This window comes from Drosophila montana, unplaced genomic scaffold (genome assembly GCF_035044405.1).
Source record: "Drosophila montana isolate Dmon_TW-CO22-7 unplaced genomic scaffold, ASM3504440v1 contig_1409_1, whole genome shotgun sequence".
Classification (NCBI taxonomy): domain Eukaryota; kingdom Metazoa; phylum Arthropoda; class Insecta; order Diptera; family Drosophilidae; genus Drosophila; species Drosophila montana.
The window spans coordinates 969,623-992,662 of NW_026996361.1; the positions used below are offsets into that span (position 1 = coordinate 969,623).

At 38.5% G+C, this 23,040-nt stretch overlaps 1 protein-coding gene across 1 annotated transcript; it reads left to right on the top strand.

The window, feature by feature from the left end:
• The first annotated feature begins 1,647 nt into the window (after nucleotides 1–1,647).
• LOC135429217 (ethanolaminephosphotransferase 1) lies at nucleotides 1,648–6,072 on the top strand. Its single transcript, XM_064683482.1, has 8 exons — nucleotides 1,648–2,239; nucleotides 4,440–4,508; nucleotides 4,567–4,756; nucleotides 4,814–5,070; nucleotides 5,149–5,303; nucleotides 5,363–5,543; nucleotides 5,614–5,823; nucleotides 5,879–6,072. Exons 1-8 carry the CDS (start codon nucleotides 2,183–2,185, stop codon nucleotides 5,993–5,995), a joined length of 1,236 nt encoding a protein of 411 aa, XP_064539552.1. The 5' UTR covers nucleotides 1,648–2,182; the 3' UTR covers nucleotides 5,996–6,072.
• Nucleotides 6,073–23,040: the final 16,968 nt, after the last annotated feature.

Consider the following 23,040-nt stretch of genomic DNA (forward strand, 5'->3'; position numbering starts at 1 on the left):
TATATGTCGAAAATTATTTGTCATTTCTCACACGTTTAGTAAATCCACGCACCTAGGTGGAATATGGATGTGTTGTGTCGTAAAATTTGCTCTAAATACAATTTTTAAAAAAAAAATCCTTTGCATTATTTTTAATTCATTATTTAGAAATACCATCTTCTTTTTCGAGAGACCGAATATATTAATGATAGTTTGTCATTAATTTATTCGTCACATAGCAACCCGTTAGCTATTTGGGTTATCAGTTGAACTTGAACTGTTTCGAAATAATAAATAAAAATATGTTGTTGCCGTTAAATTATAAATTTAATGGGGGCTATATTTAGCCAAGTACAAGCCAACCTCAGTTCCCACCGTCACATGATGGGGGTTACGGTTCTCTCAGATTTCGCAGTGCACATTAACCGGTCTCGATTGGGATGCCAATAAACAACCTCACCTCCTCACACTTGCCTCATACTTTGTCCCAGAGATTGGGGCTATCAGCTGGAGCCTAACTAAACCATGCGGCAGGCGCTCTATGATAACCAATAACCTATGTGGCCGATGTGCTAATAGTAGTGCTTGCTTAGGTTTTACAATTTTTGATTCATTCACTGCAAATTCATATACACACACACATGTGTGTGTGAGTGCGGGCTTACGTATAGCCGAAAGAGAGGCGCAGACTGGGCGATAACAATGTGTGCAATGGGATTTGTGGAACCGGAGCGAGAGTCCGATGCCAGCAGCTCAGTCGCAGTCGGCGTTGTAAATTAAACGATTTGATTTTTTTTCGATACTCTATTCAAAAAGTGAAAATGGGCATATGGGTTTTTGTTCAGCGTCCTACTGGTATATAAACACGTGTATAATTATGTCAGACAAAGTTGTAAAGGTTGTTAGCCACGCCCACTAAGACCTGGTAATGTGCATTTCTCACAGGTGGAAAGGTCACCAAGTCTACTCTAAGGAACAGGCCAAAAATACGGCCACGCCCACATGAGCTCCTACAAGTTGCATAAATCAATACTACTCAGTCGAATTTTAAAAGTCCGTTAAGGTTTTGGTTTTAGACAGAGCCTGGTTTTACACAGTTATGAACCCAGATTCGGATTCGACAATTGGTTTACCAAATTTCAGTAGAAAAATTAAATTTCATATTTAAATAAAAACACTGTTTGATGATGCACGGTTCGAACCAATGCGTTGGTTCGGCTCGTGAGCCTGGTTTTACACATGTATGAACGCAGTTTCTGGTTTGAAAACGGATTCACCAAATTCCGAAAGAAAAGTTAATTTTAATATGCTATTATTTTTAGACTCGTTAAAAATTAAATTAAAATTAAATTTAGTATTATTTGTCTATATGATATTGTAGACTTCTTTTAAATGTTCAGTTATATTAAATAAATTTAAAAATAAAATAAAAGTATATTAAATTTAAATGTTCTTACGGAATATATGTAAGTAAAGCTAACAACCTGCTTTATTCTTTTGTGATTCTTCGCCCCAGTATGATATACACTATTGCATAGAGTATCGCGCAGTCGGTTGCAACTCACTGAAACGTTCTTGTTGTTGTTTATTTCTATTTAATTTTTTTTTTAATTTTTGGGCTGCGCTCGAGCTGCCGGGCAGCAGTTCGTCTTCAGTCTTGATAATACGTAGAGCCGAGGCAGTCGCAAAGTGTTTTCATTCTCGCTACGTCTCACAAGTGCTTTACTGTTATATGCAGTAGGTGTATTTATATATACATATGTATATGTATCATATATATGTGTGTCTCGTGAAGTAACGGCTGTTTGCGTGTTGCGTGTCAAATATAACAACAACAAGAACAGCAACAACAAAGGGCGCAGCAGGCGCAGCGCAAACGGCGAACGCATCCCCCGTGTCTCTATAAACGATTATTTAATTTATGGTTTATGGTCAAAAAAAAAAGAAATATAGTTAAATAAAAAAAACAAAAATAATTGGAGGAAAGTGCGTGCCGGTGAACAGCTGCGAGAGAATTTACAAGTGAAGCGAATATAATTATACAATGTTTAAATCGAAGACAGTAGCTTATATTTGACCCCAGGCAAAGGTCATTATTATATTGATATTTAACTGTGCGCTCTGCTGTTATCAGTACAGCAACAACAACAACAATAGCAACAAGAATAAATATAACATTAAACAAAACAATAACAATAACAATATGGGTAACATGCGCTATTTGTCGGAGGCTCATTTGCGGGGCTTCGAGCGTTACAAGGTAAGCATTAAATGGGGTCTATTCGGCTTCTATGGAAATGGGCCCAACTGCAAGACGACCCCCTACAAAAAATCAATGCCCCCTCCTCCCCACACCCCCGTACCATGCATAATTAAAGAGGCGTCGTATTCAATCAAATTGATATGCCACAAAGCAAATCGGTTAACAAAATAATTATCAGGATTACGACGAGTTCCGGTTTGTCAGCTATAAATATGATTATATTGCAAATATATATACTTGATCGTACACACATGTCAGTTGTGTTTAATCTATGGAATTGGGCAATGGGTAGATCTATTAATTATATATTTTTACTTTTTTGCTATCACTGTCACTGACATGTGTTTAGACATTCTTATCAAATAGGCCGTACGCCCTAGGCATGACTAGGCCTAGGTCATCAATTAAATAGACCGGATGATGCTGAACACAGGTTTCGTAAATCCCAGAGAAGGCATTGAACTGCGAATGAAGCATGTGCGCGCTGTTCAGAGATAGTTGGCAAACTCATAGTTTGGAATTTGTACTTGAGAGATTAACTTATAAGTAAGATGAGTTCAGAGAAAGAGAGAGTGACAGAGAGAGAGAGAGAGAGAGAGAGAGAGGCTCAATGATATATAAAAGACTACAGATTGAAATATCTATATAAGATTTGGCATATACATACATATATAATGCCACTGAGTGAAAAATGAATATGCCTTAGCTAAGCTGTGAGTTCTAGAGTCGTAAGACTTATATCAAATGCGCAACGCAATCCTTTAAGGGTTCTTAAGGATCTTGAGAGATAGTATAGTTATTTTCATTCATTCCATTTGACTGTTGACAAACAGAAACTACTCCAGAAAATACAAAAATAATATTCTTTAAACCTGTATTTTATCAAAATAAAATTTAAATAAAGAACAATATAACTAATGTAATTCCCAATTGATGTTCTCTGTCTGATTACAAATATTTCTATATTTCTATATTTTTGGCATTAGTGCCAAAGATTATTTTGATATATGATGTTTGTCTTTTTGCCCGATGCGATTAGATATTCGCATTGACTAGACCTTCCATACCATAGCACATTTTATCGATTTAATTTACTTTGACTTTGTGTTGTCCAAAATTCCATTGCATTGAATTTTGATGTGAACTTGATTTACACAACTGACCGTGACTTTACCGTGACAGAATAGAAATAATTTTTTTTATTGGTTTTATTGAACGCTTTGCAAATTACCTACTAGTAATTCATATGTTATTAGCTTATATCTTACTTTGTAATTGTTATTGGCAAGACACCAATTTCTCCACATTTGTGGGAGAGATTTTCATAAATTGTCAATAAGGCTTAGCAAGCATTCACATGACATCAGATTAAAGATCAGCTTCTAAGCTCTTACAGTTTAGACAGTATGATTAGCCACGCAGTTACTAAGTCAGACAGTCAGTCATCAAGTTAGTTGGTTAGGTAGTCAATGGGTCAGTCAATCATTTAGGTAGTCAATCAGTCAGTCAGTAAGTCGGTCCCTCACTCTGTCAGTCAGTCAGCATGTCAGCCAGCCAATCAGTCAGTTAGTCAATTAGTCAGATTATCAGTCAGTCAGTTAGCCAGTCAGTCGACTAGTCAGTTAGTCAGTCAATCAGTTGGTCACTTAAAAAGTCAGTCAATCAGTCAATCAATCAGTCAGCTAGTCAATCGATCGGTCAATCAATCACACAGTCAGTCAGTCATTCAGTCAGTTAGTCAGTCAGTCAATCAGTCAATCAATCAGTCAGCCAGTCAATCGATCAGTCACACAGTCAGTCAATCACACAGTCAGTTATTCAGTCAGTCAGTCAGTCAGTCAGTCAGTCAGTCAGTCAGTCAGTCAGTCAGTCAGTCAGTCAGTCAGTCAGTCAGTCAGTCAGTCAGTCAATCAGTCAATCAGTCAATCAATCAGTCAGCCAGTCAATCGATCAGTCAATCAATCACACAGTTAGTCAGTCAGTCAGTCAATCAATCAATCAGTTAATCGGTCAGTCATTCAGCCAGTTAGTCAATTAGTAAGATTATCAGTCAGACAGTCAGTAGTGAGTGACCTAGTGGAGTCAATCAGTCAGATAGCCAGTCGATCAGTCAGGCATCCATTCAGTCAATCAGCAAAATGAATTATACTGAAACATGCTCTAACACTTCTCTTTATTTATTATGTTTCCTTAACAGTATAACAGCATAGACACTAGTTTTCTGAGTGTCTATATAATGCATCCGTTCTGGAATGCCTGCGTGAAGGTATGTAGTCTCTAACAAGCGTAAACCTCAATAGGGCCTGACAGATCTTCTCGTTCAGTATTTACCGAAATGGCTGGCGCCTAATATACTCACTTTTGTGGGTTTTCTCATGACCGTGGTGAACTTCATATTGATAGCTTATTACGACTGGGACTTCAAGGCGGCCAATGACAAATCGGTGGGCAATACGGTGCCCGGCTGGGTCTGGACCGTGGCGGCCATCAACATACTCATCTACTACAATTTGGGTGAGTCAATTGGGATCTGATTGATCTGAAATCGTGACTAACTCCGAGCTAATGTAGATGGCATGGATGGCAAGCAGGCGCGTCGCACGGGCACGAGCGGTCCGCTCGGCGAGCTCTTCGATCATGGCTTGGACTCATATTCGGCGGCCCTTATACCCATCTATATATTTTCACTGTTTGGCACGGCGGACTTGCCGCCAATACGCATGTTTTTTGTCATATGGAACGTGTTTCTCAATTTCTATTTTACGCATGTTGAAAAGTATAATACGGGCGTTATGTTCTTGCCCTGGGGCTATGACTTTACCATGTGGGTAAGTACGCTTCAAATAAATAATATTCTGAGCTTAATTTATAATTTAAATAATAATTATATATTATTTTCGTCCTAGGGCGTCAGCGTGATGCTGTTTGCGGCCACTTTGGTGGGTCCGGAAATTTATCGCTCGAGCTTTTACGGCTTTACGGTGGCGAATATGTTCGAGATTGGCCTCATTGGCTCCGGCATACTATCCAGTCATCCAATTATCATAAGGAACATATATCTGTTTGTATTAGAATTGAATTCAAATTGTGGGCCAGACTTTATTCAAGCTCTGCTTTCAGCTCATATAAGAAAAAGACGGGCAAAATGCGCCCCATGATGGAGATGTTGCGTCCATTCTTTGCCTTCGTCTGGCTCTTTCTGATCACCTTGGTTTGGTCATTCTTTTCGCGAAATCAAGTCATTAATCTGGAGCCGCGTATCCTGTGGATACTCTATGGCACTATCTTCTCCAATATCGCAGTAAGCTCTACAACTTTGACAGCTTTAAGATCAAGTTTAAGTACAACCTTCTTATCCTTTTCTTTTGTAGTGCCGCCTGATTGTGGCCCAAATGTCGGATACACGTTGCGATGGCTTTAATATACTTATGTGGCCACTGCTTGCCACTGTGGGCGTCTGTTGTTTTCCCTGGTATGAGCATGTTTTCGGCATGGATCTGACGGCGCAGGGCGAACGCTGGCTCGTACATGGCCTGACAATATTCGTCACTTTGGCGCACTGGCATTATGGCTATGGTGTGGTAGGTACATATAATATTATCCAGATAACATACTCATTCAGGTATTTAATTGCAGGTCTCGGAAATGTGTAATCATTTTAAGATCCGTTGCTTCAAAGTAAGAAAATCCCACAGCAATTCCGTTGAATACACTACATTCCAGAACAATAACAAATCCCAGAAAAGTCATTGAAACTAATTACATACTAACTTAAAAAAAAAAACAAATCAAAAAAAAAAAATATTCAACGAAATACGAAACTACCAAAAGGGTTGCCATTTTGTATGTGATATAAATGTGGGTGTTACAAAATTCTCTTTCGCCTCGCTCTGGTCTATATTTAAGTGAACCATACTCAATATATTAGGTCTCATGCGCCGCATAACGTTATGGTAAAGTTCACCTTAGAGTTATTCCTTAATCTAACCTAGACTAAGTATATAAATACTAAATATCAATATTTATTTATTTATAACCGGCTGAGTACTTAGTGCATGTAATGAGGCAGCTGCAAATCGCATGCGACATGACCTAACCCAACTGCATGTTCCGATAAGTATTCCACATGATATGCATTGCGATAGTGTAGAATCTAGTAAAGCGACAAATCCTCACTGAGAGCCCGCATTATAATTTCTGTAGATAACTAAACCAATGAACCAAGACCAATGAAGCCACCAAACGCACGGAGACCACTGAAGAAGTGTAATCGGAAAAGCCAATTTCCGTTCTTAAGTACAGTTGTGTTAACGTTTTCTTTTTTTAAATGTTCTTAGTCTAAGTTGAAGTCGTACCAAAAATGTTACCGTTAAGATATGAAAACGAAAAAGCTTACGATGTGCCTTATTCCCAGCCCTCATGCAAGCTTTCACGCAGCGAAAGCTCGGTGCTGAGTTGCACAGTTTGCCCGCCAGAGGGCAGCTATGTTCTCTGTTTCTGCTGAATAAATGTTATCAATTTAAATGTTAAATACAAAAATTAATGTTTATTTTTTATGCAATTATTTAATATATTTAGAGCTTAATAAAATAACAATAAAAATATTAAATATCGAGTATTTTCAGGCTTGGAATACTGGACAACGAGATACCCTGCAACTAGCAAAAACTATTCCGAAACTCATAAAGTTGGTTTTTAACCTTTTTTTTTAAGAACTTTGTTATTCTGTCGTTTTGATATTGCGCTAAGATTTGCTGATTTCGATTCATTAAATTATATAATAATACTATTCTGTATATCCTTATATGAAAATTGGAGAAAAGGAAAAACTTTCAAAAATTCCACCCGCAAGTGTGGAAAATTAGTGAAAGAGGGTTGTTTGAAAGTGTACTGGAAAATGTCTGATTGCACCATTTTCATTTTTTATTCGATCGACTTCAAATTAATTTTTAAGAATTTATGAATAATGTTATTTGAAACGTGATAAGCCGAAAGATCGGAAAATCCACTCACATACTAAAAATGGAATTTTTAAAGTAGTATATGTAAATTTGAGTTTTTTCGCTGGCGGGAAATCGATCATGAATAATCACACGATAGATCGTAGGTATGAGAAATTTCTATGAAAAACTTCGTGTTATTTTTGTTTCTTTTTTTTTCAGCTTAATTTATAATCAGTTAGATTATACTTGTCTGTTGAAAAATATATACTATATAGATATTAACTATCAAACATAACATAAAATCTTATGTTGAACTTCGACTTAGACAATACGACAACCTGGATATGCAAATCGGCGCCCCGTATCTAGAAATATCCATTCCTACGGATTGATGAAAAAATCGAAATTTTGATAGCTTCGATGTTAAGTTGAAAGGAGCTTCTCACAAGACGCTGATTGCTCCATAGGCTTTTTGGCCCTTTTCTAGACGTTCCGCTTGTCATTGTCACGTAGCGCGTCCATTTCTCATTTGTTACTTGCCTCCGGCTGCGACACGCTTCTGTCAGCAGCAACAAATTATATCTGCGTACATGTATATATGTATATATATATTTGTATATATATATCTAGCCCCATATCTATTTATATATATACCTTTTTCAACACTTTGCTCTGCTTTTTTATTGGCATTGCATTTAGAAAGTGATTTGGCTGTTTGTAAAATATAACACACACACGCACACACACTCGCACACACACACACACACACACACACACACACACACACACACAGCTAGCTACACTTTCGGCTAATGCACACTATAAGGCCAGCAACTTTTGCATGCATGTCACGCATTGTTGTGGTCGTTATTATATTTGATGCCATTTTACCTACACACACACACACACACGCACACTCAGACGCAGCGAAACGTTTAAAGGGATATTTGAACTTTGTATAAAACTCAGTGGGCGGTTTCATAGATTACGTACAGCGTGTGTCCTGTTCACACGAGCAACAAAATATTGTTAAATGTTGCCAAAAGCTTAAAGTCCCCTTCAGGCTTCACACTAGAACCTAATTGGCAAAAGTGCCCAACTCAGGGATACGCTCTACACAGATAAACATAAACGTGCCTGGCCAATGCTGTACATCAATATTAACGTGCAAATAGACGCGCTGCAAGCTGCAAGTTTTGGAAACGAAAATGCTTGAGTTTCCCCAACGGAAATTGCGGCGAAGACTTCGGTATTTACAAGTTTCAAGACTTGCCAATTAATTAAGGGTATTTACAAGATTGTTTACGGCATCGATGCGGAGCGATACAGCCGTTAGTGCACTTGTGTTAGCCTGTTTATGCCTTGCAGTTTCGGCCAAAATATTTATACGATTAGCTGCTTTTCAGACTGCGTCAATCTTGGCTCGATTCCAGTTCCATCAGCCGCAGTTTATGAGATTTTATAAGATTTTAAAGTACTCGGTAAGCTTGTTTTCCATATAAACCTTGGCAATATGCTCTATGTGAAGCAAACTGCCGGAAATTACAAATTGTAAAGAATTTATGAGGTTATAGAAATTTTCAGACAATTAAAAGTTGTTAAAAATATTTATTACACTTCCTGCTACTACTTTTAAATGGTTATTATTGTTAATATATTGAAAATAAATTATTAAATTAAAGAAGCTAACATATTAACCATAGAAAATAATGGAAGAAGGGCATAATAAAGTTGCACTAATGTGTAAATCAGGTGGGCATTCCGACCACGTTTTGTAATTCCTAAGTCGATCGGATTGATATAAGAGACTATTTAATTTAAATTCCTAAAGTTTGGGAAAACAACTTTATTCCATATATTCGATATTTTATATTATTTATGTTATATAAATGAACTAAACTTCCTTTTTTTTTGGTAATCATAATGTTAATAAGTCATTAATATTAGTTTTGTTAATATTATATTACTTTTATAATAGTATATTATATAATAAAAAAAGTAATGATTATAATAAGCACAATAATATTGTTACTAATATTGATATTAATATTGATCATAATAATATTAATAATAATAGTTAGTCGATTTCTTATCCCTCTTTCCTAAGAACATTTCGGCGATTATAAAAGCAAGCAAAATAATATATATTTTTATATTTAAATATTTTTTAGTATTAAAAAAAAATAAAAATAAATATATCATAATATATAGATATCTTTTTTTAGCATTAAAAATTTAAATATATTTATAAAATATTAATAAATATATCAAAATATTTTTATTCATGCCTGCTCCTTATATAAGTATTTTTTTAAAATCTAATTATGCAACCTAATTGAGGTTTGAGTTGTGCTTTTGATAACTTCCTGGTCAAAAATAATTTTTTTTTATATCAACTAAGCCGCAACCCGTTATAACATTTCAATATCAATTGGTAAGCATGCCCGTAGAGTTTAAAAAATATTATCTCTCTAATGGCTTTTATTTTGCCACTTGTGAACACTGAAAAAGCTAGAAGAAAATGCACATAAAGCCCATTTTAACATCGACTATATATATATACATACATCTATCTGAATATTCTGTCTAAAAGAATGTTTTAAAACAGCAAAAATATCGACATAAATTGCCCCATAAATTTGGGGTTAAAAAACAGAACTGCCCATTTGGCCTGTGTAATGAGTACCTCGGTTACCATTGTGTGCTCCTGTATGTGTGTGTGTGTGCGTGTGTGTGACATATAAGCACATGTCTCGATCCACCCACTAAACGGATGGTTCATTTGTCTTTATTTAGTCGCGGCGCACAAAATGGTCGCTTGGAGGCTGCATTTATTGACAATAAATAGCTCATAAATTACACATTGAGTGGGGGCAGTGGGGGGCAGTGCGTCGGTTGGGGTAGATTGGGGTTGGCCAGCCCGCTTTAAAGGACTTAAAGGACCTTGGTGTGGGGAATGAGGGCAGGCTATGAATGCGTATAGTTTGGCTTTTGGACTGAAACAGAGCGTTAAAAGAAGCGCATAGGAAACAACTTCAAAGAGGAAGTTGCCCTGGCTTTGTTTAAATGCCCAGCGCCGTGGGTGTAGTCGGGTGGGCGGCGCTGAATGGGCGTGGCACTTACTTGGCAAGTGCACTTGAAAACAAAAAGCGTAAAGTTATTAAAGGTTTTTGCGCTTTGTGCGCCTTTCATGTCACTTACACTTTTCTTTTTTTTTTATTCCACATGTCTGAAACGTGGGACCTACCCAAAGCACCCCGGCCAGGCCCAAACTTAGCTCAGCTTTTATGTGCTGCTCCGGCTGCGCTGCGCTGGGGCTGCGTTGGGGCTGGGCGGGTCTTGAAGATGCTTTGCATACCGTTTTTTGTTTTGGGCTTGGGCAAAGGCGAACTTCAAGCGTGCGGCAAATTCAATTTGAAATTTCCAAATGTTTTTGAAAATTACATTTTTTATGAAGGGTGCAAAGTTGACGGTGTGCGGCCCCAAAACCGTGTCAAACGTTGAGCCGTTCGAGTAGGCGTGGCAGGCAACGAAAAAGCCCAAACCCATGGACTTGACTTGAATGATGCATCTCGGCGTGGAAACAACAAATGTCAAGTAAATGAATATTTTATTGCCTGGCATCAGGCAGCGAGCGTGCGATTTCTGCTACCGAAATTGGCTTCCCACTGTGTGCATTGCTTGATTCTATGGCCGCTCGGGGAGCGCACAAGTGCGTGCCAGCGTTTCACCTCGAGGAAAAACTAAGCGAAAAAAAAAAAAATTGATGATGTAGATGATTTCAAAGCGCGCTACCAGGGCTCAACTCTCTCCGGTTGAGTCTCCCATGGACTATTGAATTTTTATAGAAGGTTGCGTTGTGCTATCAAAGGAGCTATTGCGAATGCTTCAGCTGGCAGCTACCAATAGCAGCTTATTGGCAGCTACCGACTGTGTAAGATGTCACCCGATCAAAGGCGCATCACGATATGTAACTCAATTTTTAAAATCAAGTGAATGTATGAGACATGTACAGTAAATGCTCGCAAATAGAACCGCTTCAGCTACGGAGGTAATTTTAAATAATTTGCAAATTTTCGTTTTATGCGCAGCGGGAAGTGTGTTTTATTTTTAGGTCCTGAAGAAAATTTCAAACTTTTTCACCAATGCTACGACAGTGAAAACATTTAAATCTTCCCCAACAGCCAGTCAATCACTCAGTCAGTCAATGAGTAAGTCAGTCAATAAATAAGTTAGTCAATCAGCAAGTCAGTCAATGAATGAGTCAATCAATCAGTTAGTCAATCAGCAAGTCAGTCAGTCATTCAGACAGTCAGTCAGTCGTTCAGTTAGTTAGTCAATCAGTCAGTCAGCTAGCCAGTTGGTCAATCAGTCAGGCAAACAGTTAGTCAGTCAATCAGTCAGTCAGTTAGCCAGTTGGTCAATCAGTCAGGCAATCAGTCAGTCAGTCAATCAATCAGTCAGTCAGTCAGTCAGTCAGTCAGTCATTAAGTTAGTCAGTTAGTCAATCAATCAGTCAGTCAGTTAGTCAGTTAGTCAGTCAACCAGTCAATCAGTCCGACGGTCCACAGTTATATATATATCAAGAGAATAGATAGACTAAAGCGAATAAACGCACATTTGGAGTTACACACACACACATAGATACATACATATACCATACACACACATATGTAGCACATTTCATAGCATACTTTTTCGCGCTGCGTCTATCACTGTGGCAAGTGGCATTGAGTCGGCTGTCTATGTGTGCGAAGGTGAGTTGTCCTTGTGTGTCTGCCTGTGTGTGTGTGTGTGTGAAGGGCATGTTAAAATTCATTTGTCAAAAGGATTACCATGGTAATAGGGTTTTAAGCATATATCCTGGCAAACATTCGCAGCTTTTCTATTTGTTTTTTTTTTTTTTGTTATTGTCCTACACATCCGTTTATCATGTCCTTTTGTTTGCCTGGCTTACGTTTTTTTTTTGCATTTAACTTTGTGTTTGACGTCCATATGTGGCGGCTAATTAAAAACATGGCGTTAAACAATTATGTCAGGCATTTGTAATGCTCAATCCCGGCAACGTCAACCACCAGTTGGTGCCACATGCCGCCTGCCACCTGCCGCATGCCGCATGCTACCTGGTCAGAGGCTGCCTTTGGATACATTTGCCAAGCTGCTAATAAATTGACTGCAATCAAAGTTGTCATAAGTTGAGCAGGAAGCAACGCCCACGCATCCTGCCAGACTGATAACTGAGGTCACGTCCAAGCACACACCCGCAGACACACTCACACACACGCACACAGAGGCAGAGAGATAAGTATACACATGGACACAGGACCCGCAGCCAAATGACAACTTAATAGCCCAAAAAACCAAGCCAAGCAGACATTGTCCTTTTTGGGCTGGCCCAAGGAATGGCTGAACAATCTGCTGGTTTTTGGTAGCCATGTGCCATGTGTCGCCATCGCCATCGCCATCGCCATCGTCATCATCGTCACCGAGCACCGTTTTCAACGTGTCTTCGTTTCTGGCCAACGAGGCGAAAATGTACAAATTGTTGTGATTTATTTTAACAGATTTTCTTTTTTGTTAACCCAACGACAGAAGCTGCTGCAAGAACAACAACAACAAGAGTCGAAGCTGGAATCGGATGAACACTGTGGCATTTGGTCCATTGATGAATATGCTGGTGGGAATCACCGCCATGGGCCAGCTGTGGGAGCTGCGAAGCGCGCGTGACAATGCGCCAATGTGTGGTCAAGTAGTGCGCACGGCTGAGCTGCTCCGACCAGAGTCAATTTATAGACCAACAAGCGCAAGCACAATGAGGGAAACTTAACGTTAACAGGTTTAACCAAGCTAAGGACAAGGCTGACATGAGTGGTTAGCTGTTCGGGCAGAGTGGGCATGGCAACGCCTACCCACTCCTCATCATTAGTGGAGCAATACTTGGCAATTGATTTAGCTTGCCATTCGTGCTGCCATGCCAGCACGCTCACTTATGGAGAGTGTCGATTTTAAAGCTCACTGAGTGGAAACTTCTTCACGGAGTCGCTAGCGCCGTGACCAACTCTTTGATTTCGTGCTCTCGACGATTTCAGGGTCTTTGCCAAAGTGATTTATGCCCTGTGCCCAAGGGAATGAAAAGTATATTGCGTTTGGGCTGTGGCTCTCTGTCGATTTGTTTCGTATCAACTTTGTTTTTATACCCATTCAAATTGCTTGAAAAGGGGTGTATTGGTTTTGCATGTATGTGACATATAGAAGGAGGCTTTTGACAACCCCATACGGAAAAAATATTCTTGAGCAGAATTAACAGCCGGGTCGATTTGTCTTTGTGAGTCTGTCTGCTTACCTAGTCAGTCTGTCCGTCCGTCCGTTCGTCTGTCGCTCTACTCATCTGTCAGTCGGCGTCGATCTCAGGGACTATAAGGGTTATAGTATTGAACGCAGATAACGCTTTTTTCGAGTTATCGATATCTTACTCTGTTTTCATGAAATCGATAAAAATCGATTACGTCAGTTCTTTATTTCTGCCCATATACAACTCCATATAATCGGATTTAAACAAAACTCTAGATCAGCATCAAAAGTCGAGTCACCAAAGCCCAGAAGAGCTAGATGTATCATATTTTGTATTTATGAGTTCGTCTACCTTTCGGTTATTATTAAGATCGATAATTTTGGTTTATGAAGCGTATTTTATTAAAGTTAAGGAGTCGGCCTCCATGCTCGGTTAAGAAGTTCTCGAATAGCATGAAGACATCCTGACTTTTTGGATACTTTAACTTCAAATTAAATTTAATTTGTGAGGCTAAGGCTTTTGGTGCTTTTTCAAGACCACTAAAATTGCACGAAATTTTGACTAAAAGTTGGAATTAAACTCTGAAGTTCTTTGAATATCAATTTTCCAAAGCAAAGCCGAATGTGAACACGGTGCGTATGCGTGTTATATGCCAAACTCTAAGCTGGCAGACTTGAGCACAAAATAGAAATATGTTAAACAATTGGAATGTTAGAACAATCGTAAAGTATATCAATGCTTTGTAATCAATCTAATGCATTTGAGGTAAATTTATTAATTATTTAGACTTAAATATTTCCCACTCTTGCGTGTGAATTTAAACTGTGAGCTAAAGTCTTTTGAGGCGAAAGCTTGCATTATGTTATTTAATAAGCTTGCTTGAATTTAAATTATTTTATATATAAATGATATGAGCTGCGATAAATGCAGCTATTTGAGTTCGATTATTTTCACTTAATTATTTTGTATTAGTGCGCAATATTTGGTAGTCATTTGAATGTTAAATTGGGCAGGGAACTGGGAACAGGAAACGCAATCAATAGAAAATAAATCTAAAGCAGTTAAGCCAACAGAGGCACAGATTTTGGCTTTGCTTCAACTTGTTTGGCATAATATTGATGGCCAAGTCCAGAAGTGGTCGAGCGCCTAAACCAACAGCTTCAAATTGTTCCGGCCAGGTTGCCATTAGCCTGTCCCCCGCCACGGCACGAATCCCGACCGTTTTCGTCAGTCAATAGCAGGCGGCACTTTGGCTATGCAAACGCTGTCTTAGGATTATGCCATTCATTGTATATATGTCAGCATTGGCTAATTCTGTGAGGGAAGCTCAAGTTTATGAAATATTGCGGCACACACAGTTCTTTTTTTTTTGCCACGGCTGCCTTTGGCAATTGTATAGGCTGGAGGAGCATCTGGAGCGGGGCACGTACTTCAGCTCAGCTGTGAAACGCGACAATTTAATTTATTTGGCGCTTTACGGGCAAAGTCAGCGAATTTACGATTGACATTTGCGTTTAACCTACTTATGCTGATTTGATGGCAGCTCATAAATAAAATTTAAACCAATTGCTGGACACCAGCAGCAGCCGGAGCCGGAGCCGAAGCCGGAGCAGGAGCAGGGCACCAGAGCAGTCATCAATCCCAGCTGCTATCAATGTGGACCATCAACGTGGCCGACGCTGCCATCGCCTTTATCCGCCATCCGACTCCTTGTCATTATCCGGCTCCGGCATGGGCAGCTGTCGGGCACAGGGACTTTGCGTAGTTCTCGGTAATTGAACACTTAGTGGGCCAAGCAATTTGGTTTTAGTGCAAAGGCAAGGGCAAAGGCGAGAGCAAATATTTAAAATCGGGCAGATGCACCATGGCACAACTCCTTGACAGTACCGATGGGTTCTGTCATTGGGCCACGCCCATTTAATGTAGCACGCCCAGCTGGTTTGGCAGCGCAAATTTGTCGTGCCAAATGATGCAGAAAGTCGCCGTGGCGGCGCCTAGGAATTAAAACGTGAAATGAGTCGTAAGAAAAACAATGAAAACTCCTCGCAATGGAAAACTCGCTTTGGAAACTTTTCCGATTGTCTTGGGAGCCGGCTAGGTGACGCCTGGAGTGGGACCGGTCGGGGGCATACGGGGCATGTATGCCAAACGGATTGGGTTTGCAAAATGTGTCACTGGGGTGCAATTTGAAAATGAAATTTTCTCAGCATTTTTTTTGTGGATATTTTCTTCTATTTTCCACTCGCACATTCATCGGTTGGCATGTGACGCTCGAGTGGCCGACCTTGGCAAGTTTGTTCAACTATATCTACAATGCATATATGTATATGTATATACATAAAGACTTAAAAGTCTATCAAGTTGTCTGTGGAAATGTGAACTGCACTCAAATGTACCTGCTCTTTGAAAATATTTAATGCTTACCTTGCTGTTCACCTGTACGTAACTGATATATCTTTAAGGAAAGACTAAAGACTCTCGGAAAATGAAATATTACTGCGCGTGTTTCCCATTAGAATATTGAGTTTATGCAGAAATATTTCTTATTTATGTGTGCCTTAAATGCGCCTTAAGTTGTTCACAGAACATTCTCAGTATTTCGTTATTCTTGTGCTCTGAATAAAATTATTTTAAATTAATAGCAATATAATATTTAGTTGAATTTGATAGCGAGCCGCAGCAAAGGCAATATTATAAGAAGAAAAAATGTTTTAGTTGTAACAAAAATTATTCTCTGAAATATTTGATTAGCGAAAAACCAAGCCCTATGAAATTTAAAAACATATTTTGGATTCCGTTAAAAACTCAAATCGGGCTATGTAAGAAAAGGAGAAGGCTACGGACCACAGCTCAGTAAAAACGGATGAGTCGATTTAGCCTTCCACGTCGTATATTGAATCGTAGGAATGTCATAGGCAAAATTCAGAATAATAGGAGTTTGATTGAAAAACTTTTTAGTTTTTTAAGATACCTTGTCCAAAGCCTGAATATTTTATTAAACTATGATCCTTTCATATGAGAAAAATGATACCATCGAACTACTACATCATATAAACTACTATATCATATCATATCATATATGATATAAACTACTATATCATATCATATCATATCATATCATATATGATATAAACAACTATATCATATCATAAATCATTTACGAGATTCACTATCCTCAGATATGTGCAAGACCGTAAGGCAAAAGTCTATAAGGGTATTATATCTTAGGCGTGCCGAGGATATCCTTACTTTCCCGTTATTTTTACAGATATCTTAACGAAAGTTGGCATAGAACTACTACTATAATATTTTGTTACTTTTCTTGAATAACTATTTAAATAAGTTAAGTATTTAAATAAAATCGAATAAGTACAGAGTATACAAAGTGTATATTTCACTTATCTACCGCTTGCCCTTTGAAATAACCGCATATGACGTGATATAATGTATCTGTTGCCCGCTGTCTGCGAAAATATAGAGATACGCATCAAAATTCATAACATTAGCTTACAAATTGAGATTTTAGTTTGGTCAAGTGCAAACTTTTTGCCACTTCCTTTGCTAGCCAAATGCCGCAAACGAACAGTTGGCTTTAAAAGCATCTATGAGATACTTTTTTGCTTTTGCTTTATGCACTCCCATGACCAAATCAATTGCTTGAATTTTGACACATATCCAAGTGCTTATGCCTAACAACTCAACCAAAAAATATACCTTCTTTTTTCTGGAGTGTTCGAACCAGACCTAAACAAAGGAGCAGCGGCGAGCGAAGGAGTCTTTTTTTTTGTTGGTTGGGTGTCAGGCAACAGAGGCGCCATTCTCGAGGGCGGCCAAAGGTCGGCAACCGGTTCAGGAAGGGCCCCATTCAATACCTCTTACTCGGAATCACAATCACACACACACACACACACACACATACACTCACTAACATAAATATACATTGCCATTCACGGAACATGGCGGAGCCTGTGTAATGTGCATGCCCAGAACTAAAGCAAACAAATATTTATAAATGCGCAAATAGAACAGATAACTGTATTTTTATATGCACACCGACGCACATACACACACCAACACACACATACTAATACACAGGGCCGCTCACTTTGCCGGGCAAAAGCATTCGAGATTCGATTTCGCATCAACGTGGAGTCGTCGACGGGTCGACGCTTCCATTCATTCACCATCAGCAGCAGCAGCAGCAGCCTCGGCAGCGGCAGCAGCGCCAACTACAGCAGCTACAAAAACAACAAGTTACATTTTTATTGCTTTGGCATGGAGCATATGAAAGCGCCGCCAACGCCACACATTTCCCCCCCTCTCTCTTTTCATTCGACCGTTGCCGCCCAATCCTTCCGCATGTGAAAGTTGTTGTTTCTTTTTACTGCTGCCAACCCAAAACGAAAAGAACGCGTGCAGGCAGCCAAATAAAAGGGCTGCGAAAGCGATTGGATGGGAAAGGATTGCTTGTGCAGAAAAGAAATATATTTTTCCGATATTTTAACATGAATTTTGCATATTGTTAATTTTGCCTTTCAACTGAAAACGGGACGCACAGCGCCAGACTCGCTTTTACAGTGTGCAGCATCCTTTTATATCATTTAGCTTCCGTTTGTCTGCAATATTTATGAGCCAAATTGCCCAAGTTTGATTTGCTGAAAAGAAAATGTTGGAAGTAAATGCATAAGCAGCTAAACTATAATTCCCTATGATTTATTTAATTCAACACTCATATAATATTCAATATATATTCGACAAGGTCGACCTGGTAAGTTTATGCCAATGCCATATGATCTATGCTATTCAACGCAGTCCAAATAGTTACCACATTCGATTTAATCGCGTGGTTAGTTTCAGTCAAATGCACACTATTTAAGCTCTGCCAGTCATATGTTTAAAAGTCACCATCTTCGGCAAGTTCGCGTGGTAAGCTTCCACCAAAGACTATTCAACACAGTTCAAATAGTCACCACATGCGACCTGATCACGCGCTCAGTTTCTGTCATCATGCTTGCAGCGCTGTCTGAAGTGCGTGCTCTCATTTGCGATTTTCCATTTGCAATTTTTATTTCGTGCTTTCTGTGCTTCTGAGTGTTAGAACAATTAAATAGCTGTTATTTGTTAGTGCTGCTGGTAGAGTGCAAGTGTTGTAAAATGTAAACACAATGTAATATGTAAATTAAAACGTTGCAAGTGCACGTCAGGTGCTACAAAGTGTTATATTCATGATGACGATGTGTCTGTGTATGTGTGTGTCGGCGTGTCGTTGTGTTGATATGTGTTCTGCTGCCTTCGAGCAATAATAACAGTCAACCGGCCCAATACAGAATTTCATTTACATGTATGCCTATACATGTTTAATTTAATAATATAAATAAGTATTTGCATAAAATATTTGCAAGCGGCTTGGATATCCACTAAAAACATATACAAGGTAAGTTAACAAAATTGATTTTATTTCCCCACGTATCCAATTAGAATGGCAAAAAGTGAGAGAGGTTACATAAAACTCTTTATTAAAGGTGGGAGGAAATAACGTTTATACGATATATTCATATACTCATATATAGGACAGTTCGAAAATTTCCTGATATTTAGAAGAGAATTTACTAGGATTTCACAAAAACTATAAGCGTATAGAAGAGGACTATTTGCAGCTGAGTTTTGAATATGGCACATAATTGCATAATTAAAAATACCGTCTATACAAAAATCCCATTATTTATAATTAATTTTCTGTTATAATTCGAGACTAATTTGTATTCCAAGTAATGCAGCGTTTCGTTTAAGATAAGTTGCCAATATAACAACAATTGCGTAGGAAGGAGTAAAAGGCTAATTTGCAGATTTAATATAATGGGGTCCATATGGTGTAGGTGTGTGTGTATGTGTGTGTGTGCTGCCAAGCCAATATGTTTCATGTTGTGCTAACTTTGTGTGTACAATATGTGTATATGTGTACATTAGAAAATTTGTCTGATATTTCAGCTGCAGCATCTATTTTGTTGCTGTTTCAGTTTTAGCTTGTGCGGGGGCTTGCCGTGCTGTGTGTGGGTGCGTTCGTCTGTGTGTCTGTGTGAGTGTGTGTGTGTGTGCTGCCCTTTCACATTTGACAAACCGCTTAACCTTAACCTTAGTTATTTCTAGTTTACTTATGTATATTTCATATTGCATTAAGCATTTCATAGGAGCAGCTCCTGCTGCCATGTAGATTGTCGAGTGGCTAATGCCATATTACAACAACAACAACAACTCGACCGAAATGACTAATGGGCCTCTGGCTGGGAACTGGGCGTAGTCGTTGCAGTTGCAGCAGCTGCATGGCTTGATAAACATTTGTTTAACATGACCATTAAGACAAGTCAAACTGCACACGCACACGCACACGCACACACACATGCCATTTGGCACACTCACATAGTAATATGTAACAAACAACAGACACGATTACAACCAAATGACACAGAAAATCACTTCTGCTCGTTGTGCAAGCATATATCTGAGTATGTGTGTGTGTGTGTGTGTGCGTGTTTGTGTGTATAGACATACGGTTTTGTTTGGTTCATATGGGAAGTAAATTAGCCTAGTGCCCATTGGAAGCCAGCCTGTCGCATGCTATTTATGTATGTGCAGCTCACACACCCGCACACCCCATCCCATACACACACGCACGCACTCACGCACACACGCTAACTGCACACGGCGCAGTGCGTGTCTGCAGCCCACAAATACGCGCCACAACTCCATTGCCATTGCAGAAGAGCAGGATAGCTGCCGGAGCACTCCAGCGCCGGGCTGACTTAGTGACTCACTCCCATCCATTGGCCATGTTGGCCTCCGAGTCGTCGGGAGGCTTAAATCGAAATTCATACGGCCATTGCGGCCACTCGCTTTCGATTTGTTTATAGCTGCGTTTAATAAATTACAAATGAACTTGCAACTCGAATGTGCTTCTATTTGAGTCCCCAAAAGCCGGCTATTTCTCGATAGGCGTAAAGTATATTTTCCTGGAGCATAGCAAATAGCTTTCGCACAAAAAAAAAAGAGGGAAAGGCTATCTGCAGCAAGTCGAAAATTAAATACCCTTATTGATAAAATTTAGATATGAACGAGAGTTCGAGAATAAGAAATCAAAACGCGTTTTTGCTGAGTGCCTAGCTTTCGGTCGATCCCCGCTGTTGAATCCGATCAAGAGATGGGCTTTATGGGATCAGATATGTCTCCGTTCGTGCTCAGCTGTAAAATCCAACCAAGAGTATATCTGTTCATGGGATCATAGGCGTGTCCTTCAAGTCGTTCTTTACTTACTGTCAAAACTATTATACCCTCTGCAAGTGCATAAAAATATATGTGAGTTCGGACAACATTTTATCAAACGGAATATTTAAGCTGCAAAGACCATTTGTATTACGTATAAATATTTACTAAATATTTATATTTAGCATAAATTGTTCTTTGCCAACTATTTCTGTATGATAAAAAATTGTCCTTCCCAAAAGTATATAATTTTGTGTGATAGTCGTGCGTTCATATTTAAGGCCTTTATTGACACTTCTGGCTTTTGGGGAATAATATATGAGCACTCGAGCGCTTCAGAAAATATGATGTACGGCATATGCTATACAAAACTTCTACATATACGTATTAAATTTAATCAAAATTTAATAAAATATTTTAAATTGGCAACCACCCTTTTTACTAGCTGCTATGGAACAACTCTTAGCCTCGAACCTGAACTTGCAATAAACTTTTACGACATTTTTAACATATTTCCACATTTTAATTATTATCCATTAAATATGGTTTGTGTGTTTTTGAGACGAGAGCCAACAAATATGAATGAAGGATTCCCAAAAATATGAAAACTTTTATTGGCCTTCTTGCATTTTAATAAAACCGGAGCCATGCATAAATACATGTCTCTGAATAAACAATAACAATAAAATTTCTTAAGAACAATAATAATATAAAAAGTAATAATATAAAAAGTAACAATGACAATGACAATGACAATGACAATGACAATGACAATGACAATGACAATGACAATGACAATGACAATGACAATGACAATGACAATGACAATGACAATGACAATGACAATGACAATGACAATGACAATGACAATGACAATGACAATGACAATGACAATGACAATGACAATGACAATGACAATGACAATGACAATGACAATGACAATGACAATGACAATGACAATGACAATGACAATGACAATGACAATGACAATGACAATGACAATGACAATGACAATGACAATGACAATGACAATGACAATGACAATGACAATGACAATGACAATGACAATGACAATGACAATGACAATGACAATGACAATGACAATGACAATGACAATGACAATGACAATGACAATGACAATGACAATGACAATGACAATGACAATGACAATGACAATGACAATGACAATGACAATGACAATGACAATGACAATGACAATGACAATGACAATGACAATGACAATGACAATGACAATGACAATGACAATGACAATGACAATGACAATGACAATGACAATGACAATGACAATGACAATGACAATGACAATGACAATGACAATAATAATGACAATGACAATAATAATGACGATGACAATGATATTGATAATTAGATTTTTTTTTATAATCAATTTAAACCGATTAATTTATGTCAGTTCATATCACAAGCAAACAGCAGATAAAATTGTCTTTCGTCAAATAAGCAAATTGTATACATTTTATTATTAAAGTCATGCCTTGAAGAGCAGCTCCATAAATCCTTATAAATAAATAATGGATTTCTGCAATTCATTTTTCATACTTTTTATTTATTATCGGAGCCAAAATGCCGGCTGGCGGCTAGTGTACTAAAGTTTCGACATTCCTTGCCGATATAACTTTTGTTCTTGGCAATGTTTATATAGCCTGCTTGCTTTCTATTAGTTTTTGCAAGTGTTTATATGAGCTCTAAGAAATATGAGCGCTCGGTGCCCCACCCTCCGCTCCACTTCACTCGACTCCACCGATGTGGTCATAAAAATTGTGGAACAGGCAATGCCAACAGTGCAAAATGGCAAATGCTGCAAGCGCCAACGAACCAAAAATGAAATGGCTTAAGCTTTGTGCAAAGCGTCTGTTCCTGTTTGTTGTTGTTGTTGTTGCTGTTGCAGTTGTTGTTGTTGTTGCAGTTGTTGTTGCGGTTGTTGTTGCTGCTGCTCAAATATAAATGCATTTGCGCCCGACCACAAAATGTGTTCAACCGGAAATTGTACGTGGAGAGTGCATGAGTGGGCGGTTTGGCTTGGGGGCTGATACCGGTTATACTCTGTGCGCAATAGGAAATAGGGTATATTGAACGGACATGACCGCACGCCAGTTAGGCATCTATAGAATACAACTTCTCCTGCTTTCATAATATCGATATGTTTCGCAAATTATAAAAGGTAAATACACCAAAGTAAGTATATACAGATCCACTTCAATTAGAAAAAGGCAGATCCGTGGACTTTGGATAGCAAGGTTTTTAAGCATGTCTATAAAGTTATGAGA